Source organism: Coptis chinensis, chromosome 9 (genome assembly GCF_015680905.1).
Source record: "Coptis chinensis isolate HL-2020 chromosome 9, ASM1568090v1, whole genome shotgun sequence".
NCBI lineage: Eukaryota > Viridiplantae > Streptophyta > Magnoliopsida > Ranunculales > Ranunculaceae > Coptis > Coptis chinensis.
This window is the reverse complement of record NC_141464.1, coordinates 9,019,418-9,031,090: the sequence shown is the minus strand read 5'-3', so window position 1 is coordinate 9,031,090 and position 11,673 is coordinate 9,019,418. Positions and strand designations below refer to the sequence as shown.

At 35.6% G+C, this 11,673-nt stretch overlaps 1 protein-coding gene across 1 annotated transcript; it reads right to left on the bottom strand.

Moving 5' to 3' along the window:
• Positions 1-11,130: 11,130 nt before the first annotated feature.
• On the bottom strand, positions 11,131-11,673 carry LOC147474690 (uncharacterized). Its single transcript, XM_086585162.1, has one exon. The coding sequence runs from the start codon at positions 11,671-11,673 to the stop codon at positions 11,131-11,133; it is 543 nt and encodes a 180-aa protein (XP_086441288.1).

Genomic DNA, 11,673 nt, shown 5'->3' with positions numbered 1-11,673 from the left:
GATAAGACTTCAACACCCTCCAAGTACTATCCCAATACTTCTTAATGTCAATTAAACAAGCATATAAAATAAAACAATTAATGTAAAAGAGAACACACAACAAGACAATGATATATCGTTGTTCGGCAATTTGTCTACGTCCACACTGAGAGTTCCAAGCTTTACTAGATATCTAGAGTAACAGATTACAAGAGCTCTCAATTCACTCACAAAGAATGAACACTCAACTCACTAAGAATTGCTCTTTTACAATCTCTCTCTTTCTTGGTTTTGGTTAGGTTAAGTTTTTATAGAAAAAACTTATATTTTATCTTGTTTCAAAACAAATAAGTCCTATTTGAAATACGATTGGGGCGCGAGGTGCGCTCTTGGTTGGTCGCAAAGTCGAGTCGCGGCCCCTAACAACATGTTCGTTCGCCAAAAAGAGGAGTGCGGGCGCACCCTTGTCCATGCATACTTAGAGTGCGGGTGTGCCTAACAACCTGTTCACTTTTTTCTCTACACTTTTGAAATTGTAATTTTGCCCCTTTTAATCGATTAAGTTTCTGTTTCATTTTTTGTGTATAGAAGAGGGGGTGGGTATACTTGGCTCACTAGGTTCTAAGCGTTTTCCTTCATTCCTGTGATGTCTATGAAACATTTTCTCTCTTATGATCTAAGATCACACAATCTTAATGAATAGAATGAATGAAACAGAATAAAGGAAGAAGATGAATTGAATCTATATTTATTGATTTGCGATAAAAGTTTACAATTTCTCTCTTTTCTTCTCTCTATTTTTCTCTCCTCTTTGTAATGATTTTTCTGATAATGAATGAATGAATCTTTTTCTAATGCTCTTCCCGTCTTTATATAGTATCCTGATTTGGCTTAGACACAGTTAATCTTTGACACGTGTCCCTTGTCTTCCTCCTTTTTCCCGCTCAATACTTGCAAATGTTTAAACATAACCCTGAAATATACCGAAACATTGACCCTTCTGTCAATGTTTCAAGTTTTTAAAAATCATATATAACATCTTTCAACACGATATTCGCCCACTACATCGCCCCCTCTTGAAACTTTGAAATTTCACTCCAAAATTTCAATTTTTCGAAAAGCGGTTATATAAGTTTGGGCTTAAATATCAACCCGGTCCATATTGTCAGATAAAAATTTAAAAAACAACCATTCATCTTTCCCACAACTTCCAAGCTTCTCCCAGATGCTACCTCTTCTTCAGAACGCGATTTTCTTTGCTGCATTATTTCCTTCATCTTCTTAGAAAGAAACCCACCTTTTGCTGGTACGCTTACAATCTCCTGCACTTTGTTAGTTTTTCTATACTATATCTTGCTATAGCTCGCACTAGTATAACTCACATCAGTATAATTATCTCTAGGGTTTTTAAAGATTGTTGAAATTTGAATGTCGTAAGCTTGAGTATGTTCATATTTACACTACTGTAAACAACACTATAGAATGTTTGATACTGCTTAAAAGCTTATATCTTTGCCCTTTTAAGATTTTTAACTTAGATATTCTTTTTCGTACTATTTTGCCCATCAGATATATCCATTGTTTATACTGTACATCAAACTTTCTGATATAACACTATTTATATCGCAATTTCCGATAACCTTATAATTGTATTATTGATAATATGACATATATATTCAAACAACCATACTAAAAATACCTTTAGCCTCGCATCTTTGTTTATGGTCCTCCCAATGGCAAGTGAAGATACCTGATAAGAGGGAAAACGATAGTTTTACCTACGAATAAGTGATGAAATTCAAATGTAAGTAAAACAAGAACTAATTTCTTGCTTATATATAAAAGTTATCTACTCTCGTTATCAATGCAATATGTTTAGAGTAGAGAATTCGTTCCACTCCTAGCTCGTTTAGGTGTAACGCTTCTTAGTTTGTGTAAGCTAACAAAGTCGTGAAAGTAATGGAATTGAAATTAACTACGATGGTAATTCAACTAATCAAGATGCGATAAATGAAATGACGGCAATTCAATACTAAATTGACAATATGAGAATGAATTAGGGAAATTTGATTCCACCTTGATTCGACTTGATTAACTAACGAAGAATTGTCGTAATCCGAATTGAAATGTTTTCGCATAACAATTGGGTCTATCTAATCCCTAATCATTCATGGTAATCTCTACCAACTAACAATCAGCATGTGAAGCAGTCAAACCCATTCTCATGGAGAACTAATTACTTTCTAGAATGGAATAGAGTACTACCACCATTTCTATGCTAATCAAAATCAAGTTTCATCAAGGCTTCCTCAAACCCCTCTAATGGAGGTTTTAGCCTTGAATCATTACACTATCATTTATAGCACAAGACCCATAAGAACGAGTCATTATTGAATAAGTATTAAACTCTATTAATCTAATTGAACAATAATAATAATGAATCAAAATGAATTAAAACTGAATTTAAAACTAAAATTATGAATAACTAATTATCAATTTAAAACAAACTAAATGAAATGAACTAAGTAATGGATTCCAACAACTAAATTTGTTGTTCTAACTAATTTATTGATAATTCACTAAATAAAAACTAAGTTATTGATTCTACAAACTAAATCTTGTTCTAAAAACTAATTTGATGCTGATTAACTAGATAAAAAACTAACTATTGGATAATTGACTAAGTAAAAAACCAAGTAGTTTAAGGAGGAGACCAGATCCACAATTTCGTGCATGGGCTGAGGAGCCATGTTTTGGGCCGGAAAATCGAGCCCAAGACCTCATTACTTCAGTCCACAAAGGGTTTTCAGCTGGAAATGACTTCAACAACCTTTTTATCTACTTCTGCTAGTCTAATTGGGTCAAGTCTTGGACCATTAGAAAGCCCGTTCCGAGCCGGTCATTTTGACATATGATAGGCCCAAGTCCGAGGTCTGAGTCCAAAGATACGGCCTTCAGAAGTTTTACTGACTTTTGTGCGCTATTTCTGCCCGCGTTGACTTTGACTTTTCAACTTTGTTCGAGCTTTAAAAAGGTTTTTTCTCCTTAAATCTTAGCCTTTAATCATAGAACTTCTTGGCAACCAACCTTTGCTCCATTATCTCGCAAAAGGGGCGTATTTCTACACATATTCGACTCTAATGCATGAAATACATAAGAACAAATATAACAATACTAACTCTTACTTATTAATCACATAATTGGTCAAAAAGCGATATTGTTAAGGGGTTAAAACTACAGTTTTGGGCTCTTATCAATACCCTCTCTGATGATAGTCTTAGTAGTGAAGGAACCCCTTCTGACGATAGAGTTCATAATCATAATCTTGCATCTACTTCTTCAAGGCCCTATCGACCCCAGACTTCTTAGGATTTATCTTATGTTGTAGAAGGGATTCCTTACCATCCTTTTGAAACCACTGCCTCAGAATCTGAGTGTGAAACTGTTGAAGACAGAAGTCGATGGAAGCATGCACTCAGTCCTTTCTTCATCAAAAAACCCAATCTAGCATTAGTTCAAACTGCTTATCAAATTCCCACATCCCTTTATCTGCAACAGTATGTTGGTACTCGGACTTTTACCAAATGTCAAAAGTGGCACAAGATGAGCGATCATTGTCACTGTTGGTCAACTCGCTAGCTGCTGGATTGAGATTTCCTTTGACCAATCTCGATAGCAAAGTACTAAATCATCTGAACATTTCCCCTAGTCAAGAATGGGGAATTTCTAGAGGTTAATGTTTATCTGCAATTATTACAATAGCCATCTTTCCCCAGAAAAATATGAAGCCGATATAATCAGATTATCCAATATCCTTAGGCACTATAAATTTGGTGAAAAACTTCCTGGATATTTTTACCCTAGAAAACACAACAAATCCAACATCAAGGGTATTATCCGCAAAAATCGAAAAAGCGACAAGGAATGGACCAAGTATCCCATCATTGTTTTGGGTGACTGGGAAAGTGCCGATCCTCTAGCGAAACCTCCTCTGAAACATCAAGTCTTCAATTCTTCAGGTATACCCTCCTTTTGATTTAACTTTGATAACTTCAATATTTATATATATCAGAATCCCACTCTGACCCCAACCTTTTTGTATATTTTTAGTACTCCTCCCTCATTTTAATAAAGCTCGTGGGAACTTTGACAGAGTGCTTAAACTCTTAGAAGGAACTGATGAAGAAATCGATGTCAGAACTGGGGCTGATACAAAAGGGAACCCTCGCCTTACTGTTGCTCTTACCGACATCAAAAATTATCGAGCACCTCTTTATGTTCTTCAAATTCAGGCTCTTCACAAAATGGGTCAGTCGCCAATTCCCACTCAATCTCCTTCAACAAATCCTTTAAACGATCCTTCTTTTCTTATGTCCTCCTTCGTTTTGCATGAACTCCCTCCTAATCTTCCCCAAAGTTTCTTCGATTACTTAGATAACAATCTTACCATGACTCCAAATCTTTTTCCCCAAATTAAAAAAAAAGTTCCTGACTTTTATGAGTATCCGCTTTTACAAAATATATTTGACCAACATCGTTTATTGTATACAAATATGGCCCCTCGATTGTCAGTGAACCCAAGTGTTAGTCGCCAATTTCCTGAAAAAGGAAAAAAGAAAGCTGCTGACCCTACATCGGCCAAAGCTCCACAAGCCAAGCATCCTGCTCTATCCTCGGATATTCGGACCTCTTCTTCCCGAGATAAGAGTTCTGCTCCTCTAAAGACACATCTTGTACTTCCTCGCAAGATACCCATACTCACTCTACTTTGAACAAACGCAAACACACCTAAGGGGAAAGTGGTCTTGCTGAAGGACAAACACTCGAATCCCTTCCTTCTGATACCAATGGACTTTTCAAGCCTGCATTCCCTCTATGTGATGGAAACTATATTCCTTTAACCGCGCGCCTCACTTTTTAGCGATGATCCCCCTGAAGATTTAGGCGTGTGCCTGTCCTCCAGCTGTGTTCTTCCAAAGGATAAGCTTGCTATGCGCGATGTGTCTCCTTCACAACACTTAACAACCTTCTGTAATGTTATGGAAAAGGTATTCATCCTCCTTTCTTGACTACATATCCCTTACTTTATTTCCCATTTCTATCTACTTATCCATTTTCGTTACTTTTTTAGGCTAAAGTTGCTGCTCTAGCCCAATTTGACTCTCACTATCAGTAGGACCGTACCATTGGTTGGTTGAAAAAAACAGTTGAGAGTTAACAGCTGGAAGTGGAAAAACTAAACCAAGAAATAACTCGCTTGAAACAAGAGAAGAGCCAACTGACAAGCGACTTGAAAAAGAATGTCAAAACTGCTGAACAAACCCTTCAACAAAAGATTGCAGCTCATACAAAAATCCTGGAGAAAGAACATGCAGAACAACTGAAGAAAATCACCGAAGACTTTGCTATCACAAAAGGAAAGTATAAAGAATCTTCAGAAGTTGTCGATGATGAATTTAACGATGTTATGACATTTTTAAATGTTCTTGCTGATCGGCTTGAAGCCTTCAGACCATATGTTCGACCTGCTATTCTTGCAGAGCATGGGCTTCCTGGCGATAATGCTCCTACCGAGGATCTTCCAACTACAACTCCTACTACTCCTGCTGCTGGAACTACCACAACTACTTGTCCTGCTGCTGATGCCACCCCACATCTTTCTACTGAGTTCAGCAATATAGACAACCTACTTAATACCCCTCCTGCTTGAATTTTGTCTCCTGATAAGAGCCCAAAACTGTAGTTTTAACCCCTTAACAATAATACTTTTAGACCAATTATGCGAGTAATAAATAAGAGTTAATGTTGATTACGTGCTTTTATGTATTTCAGGCATTGGAGTCAATTACGTGCATAAATGTGTCACTTTTGCGAGATAAAGGAGCAAGGGTTGGTTGCTAAGAAGTTCTGTGATTATAGGCCAAGACTCAAGGAGAAAAAGCTTTTTAAAGCTCGGTAAAAGCTGAAAAGTCAAAGTGGGCAGAAACAACGCACAAAAGTTAGTAGAACTTTCGAAGACCGGATCTTTGAACTCAGACCTTGGAATTGGGCCTACCTTATCTCAAAACGACCATCTTGGAAAGAGCTTTCCAATGGTCCAAACCTTGACCCAATCAGAGAAGCATAAATGGGCGAAAAGTCTATTGAAGTTGAATCCAGCTAAAAAGGCTTTTGTGGATTGAAGAAATTGGGTTTTGGGCTCGATTTTCAGGCCCAAAACATGGCTCCAGGCCCATGCACGAAATTGGGGATCTCTTTCTCTTCTTGAAAGGAGGAAAGGAGGTAGACTCATTAGCTAGACCTAGATTAGAAAATAAAATAGTTTAGACTTGATTAATTAGTTTTATTACCTTGTTTTAAATTCAGTTTTGAATCAGTATTGTTATTATTCATTAGATCAATAAAGTTAGTTAGTTATTCATAAATCTAGTTTCATTCCATTAAATCATTTTAGCTTCAATTCATAGATTTAGTTAATAATCATTACTAGATTCAATTCAATCTTGCATGATTATATTTCCATTTTAATTCAAATAAGTAAATTTATAATCTTTATATGATGTCTTGCGTAAATTCATATAGAAATGATAATTTAATGATTCAAGGCTAAAATCTCCATTAGAGGGGTTTGAGGAAGCCTTGATGAAAACTTGATTTGTTAGCTTAGAAATCATCGTGATAATTTATTCAATTCTAGAAAGTAATTAGTTCACCATGAGAATAGGTTTGGTTGCTTCACATGTTAGTTATTATTTGGTAGAGATTGACATGAATAATTAGAGATTAGAAATACTAGTTTGTTATGCGAAAGCATTGAAATTTGGATTTCGACATTTCTTTGTTAGTTGATTAAGTCGAATCAAGGTGGAATCGAATTCTCCTAATTCATTCTCTATTGTCAAGTTAGTATTTGAATTCCGTCATTTCGTGATTCACATATTGATTAGTAGTTTACCATCGTAGTATATTTTCGTCGTTACTCTCATTGACCTTGATAGACTGATAATCGTAGTTAACTTAGACTTCTAAAGAACTAGGAGTGGAACGAATCTTCTATTCCAACTATATTGCAATAACATCGAGAGTAGAAAACTTTGATAACATAAGCACAAAATAGTTTTAGTTTTACTTGCATTTGAGTTTAATCACTTATTCGTAGGTAAAACTAGCGTTGTTCCGTTTATCATCTCCTATGTGTAATACAATATTGTTACTATTTCCTATTATCCTTGCCAAACTTCTCTCTACTTAACTGTTTTTGCACCATTTTTGCTTGTAATATCTTTTAATACCTATGAAATTTGAAATCTGAAACATTTTTGCAATGTACCATCCATATATATATATATTGTAACCAGACAATTCAAAAAAATTTGCTACCCTCATCTCAAAAGAGAATATCATCTATACTTAATTTAAGACCAGAAAAATGAAATTTTGATTCTCAACAAAAACGAGAGTATCGGTGATACTAAGACTTGTATCACCAGAAAAATGAAATTTTCAATACTCAACAAAAAACGAGAGTATCGGCGATACTAAGACTTGTATCACCAGAAAAATGAAATTTTCAATACTCAACAAAAAAACTAGAGTATTGGCGATACTAAGACTTGTATTACCAGAAAAATAAAATTTTCGATACTTAACAAAAACTAGAGTATTAGCGATACTAAGACTTGTATCACCAGAAAAATAAAATTTTTGATACTCGACAAAAACGAGAGTATCGGTGATACTAAGACTTGTATCACCAGAAAAATGAAATTTTCGATAGTCAACAAAAACTAGAGTATCGGCGATACTAAGACTTGTATCACCAGAAAAACGAAATTTTTGATACTTGACAAAAACGAGAGTATCGGCGATACTAAGACTTGTATCACCAGAAAAATAAAATTTTTGATACTCAACAAAAACTAGAGTATCGGCAATACTAAGACTTGTATCACCAGAAAAATGAAATTTTTGATACTCGACAAAAACAAGAGTATCGGTGATACTAACTTGTATCACCAGAAAAATTAAAATTTTGATACTCAACAAAAACTAGAGTATCGGCGATACTAAGACTTGTATCACCAGAAAAATGACATTTTTTATACTCAACAAAAACTAGATTATTGGCGATACTAAGACTTGTATTACAAGAAAAATGAAAATTTTGATACTCAGCAAAAACTAGAGTATCGGCGATACTAAGACTTGTATCACCAGAACCTTCAAATATGAAAATATTCCAATAACTACAATCATAGCAACTATTGCTAAAGTAAAAATATAACCAACGCACATTTATCATTAATATGATATATGTTGCCGATATGATCCACTTTATGTGCCTGGTATCGGCCACTATTTCTGATACCAGAACTTTTGATTATATGCCCAATATCAACATTTCTGCTAATATCAGGATTTTATGTGCCTGGTATTGGCCATTGTTTTTGATACCAGGACTTTTGACAATATGCCTAATACCAACATTTCTGCTGATATCAGGACTTTATGTGCCTGGTATCGGCCATTGTTTTTGATACTAGGACTTTTGACAATATGCCTAATACGAACATTTCTGCTGATATCAGGACTTTATGTGCCTGAAAACAACACGTCTGTTGGTGACAGGGCTTTTGATGATGTGCCTGATATCAATACGTCTATCGATACCAGGACTTTTGGCGATGTACCTGATATCAATACGTCTATCGATACCAGGACTTTTGGCAATATGCCTGGTATCTGCCATTATTTCTGATACCAAGACTTTTTGACAATATGCTTGCTACCAACATTTCTGCTGATAACAGGACTTTATGTGCCTAGTATCTGCCATTGTTTTTGATACTAGGACTTTTGACGATATGCCTGATACCAACATTTCTGTCGATACCAGGACTTTATGCGCCTGGTATCTGCTATTGTTTCTGATACCAAGACTTTTTGACAATATGCCTAATACCAACATTTCTACCGATAACAGGACTTTCATACAAAATATTATAACATCATTGCATTATGAATCGAAAACTTTTATTATCATGAATATTCTTGCTACATAGCTCATTCCTCTGATAAAGTTGAAAAATACATTATTGATAAAATACCTTCAGATTATTGACATTCTGAGGTTTTGGAAGTAAATCGCTATCAGTACTCTTCAAATAATATGCTATGTTTATTCCCACCTTGTGTACAATATAGGACCCCTCCTAATTTGCTGATAATTTTCCAGCTCCCTTCTCTTTTGTCGCTTGAGTGACTTCTTTCAATACTAAGTCGCCTTCTTGGAAACTTCTTCCTCTGACTTTCTTATTGAATGCTTTCCTTATCTTTCTGTGGTAGCAATCAAGCTGAATTCTTGCTTGCTCCCGTTTTTCCTCTAAGTTTAAGATCTATATATGCATCCCTTGTTCATTCAACCCTTTTTCCACAAGCAATGTTCTGGATGTAGATACTACCATCTCAGCTGAAGCTACTGCTTCCATGCCATAGGCTACAGTAAATGGCGACTCTCCTGTAGCTACCCTTGGAGTTGTTCGGTATGCCCATAGCACACTGTTTAGCTCATCGACCCATAAGCCTTTCTTATCCTCCAATTTCTTTTTGATATTTACCTATAATAGTCTTATTTGTCGCTCCAGCTTGCCCATTCCCTTAAGCATAATAAGGTGCCGATGTGAAGTGTTTGATCTTATATGATTCTAGGAAATCTCTCACCTTGCTTCCAATTAATTGAGGACCATTATCCGATATGATGGTGATATAAGTAAAAAGAGTAGTTTACCACGAAATGAACGTTAAACTCAAAACGCAAGAAAATTAAACTAAATTATGAAAAGCTATCAAAGATTTTATACTCTCAATTCTATCAAAATAGAGTGGAGTAAAAAGTTCGTTCCACTCTCAGTTCCTTAGTATTGAAGTTTTCTACAATTGACTAGTAATCCAAAGTTTAATGAGAGCAATGGTGGAGGTTTTATACTACGACGTAAATTCGAATGACAATTATGCGAATAACGAAATGACATATATAAAGATGTGAACTTTACTACTTTTAATTAACCAATACTTCAAATCTAATTAATGACTAAGAATTGAATAACAACAATTGAAATTAGATCTAATAAATTGAAATGACAAAAATTGAATTGACAAGAATAACTATTTTATTTATCTAACTAAATGAAGAATAATGATTCAAAGGATTAATCTAAACAATGAATTGAAACTAATTAATTTAACTAATTGAATTCAAATAAAACTAGATCTAGAAGCTATTTTAATGGCTACTTTTTACTCTAACCTATCTAACTATCTCTAACTTAAGAGCTAAGTCTTATTTTATATAAAGGAGGATACTAGATCCACAATTTCATGCATGGGCTGAGGAGCCATGCTTTGGGCCGGAAAATCGAGCCCAAAGTCTAATTTCTTCAGTCCACAGAGCCTGTTTCAGCTAGCTTCGACTTTAGCAGACTTTTCATCCACTTCTGCTCCTCTGATTTGGTCAAGGCTTAGACCATTGGAAATCGCTTTCCGAGCCGGTCGTTTTGATGTAAGGTAGGCCCAATTCCAAGGTCTGAGTCCAAAAATATGGTCTTCGGAAGTTCTACCGACTTGTGCACTGTTTTTGCCCGTGTTGACTTTTCAGCTTTTGACCAGGCTTTACAAAGGCTTTGTCTCCTTGAATCTTGGCTTTTATCACAGAACTTCTTAGCAACCAACCTTTGCTCCTTTATCTCGCCAAAGTGGCACATTTCTGCACATAATTGACTTTACTGCCTAAAATACATAAAAACACGTAATCAGCATTAACTCTTATTTATTACTCGCATAATTGGTCTAAAAGTATGATTATTGAGGGGTTAAAACTACAGTTTTGGGCTCTTATCAGATGGCATACGGTAAACCATATCGACATACCACTCTTTCAAACAAAAAACCGATAACATCCTGTTCTCTGATATGTTGCAAAGCTATAGCATCCACTCATTTAGTAAAGTAATCAGTCACAGCAAGCATGAACCTTTTCTTGCCTCTCCCAGGTACTAGAGGTCCAACAATGCCCATCCCCCATAAAGCAAATGGCCATGGGTTTGACACACAATGTAATTCCTCTACTGAAACATGAATTACATGACCATGTTTCTAACATTGAATGCACTTCTTTGCATATCGAAGACAATCCCTTCTCATTTGTGGCCAGAAATATCCTTGCCTTGTTATCTTGTTAGCCAACGATCTTCCTGCTGAATGATTTCCACACTCCCCTTCATGTATATCTGCGATAATTTGATTAGCATCGGCCGCCGATATACATTTCAAATGCGGTCCCCTAGGATTTTTCCGATACAAGTCATCCTCTATTAGCAGATATCTTTCAGCTCCAGATTTTATTCTTCTAGCTTCATTTTTATCCTTGGGTAATTCACCTTTGGATAAAAATAAAATATAACTGCTTAACCATGACGCCCCCAGCGTATCTATCCCCATAATCTCAGGATGCTTTATATCAATACTTGGGTTCTGCTGGACACCCACTTGCAATATATGTCCTTCTATATTTTCCAACATAGCAGCGACATATGCTAAAGCATCTGTATGTCGGTTTTCTCCTCGATCAAGGTGCTGAAATTTGATTCTGCTGAAATTCTGGAGCTTCTTTCTGACGAAGTTCAAATAATCGATCAT

Bases quoted from the DNA above. Each gene is read 5' to 3' on its own strand.
- LOC147474690 (XM_086585162.1), bottom strand. From the start codon at position 11,673: ATGATCGATTATTTGAACTTCGTCAGAAAGAAGCTCCAGAATTTCAGC.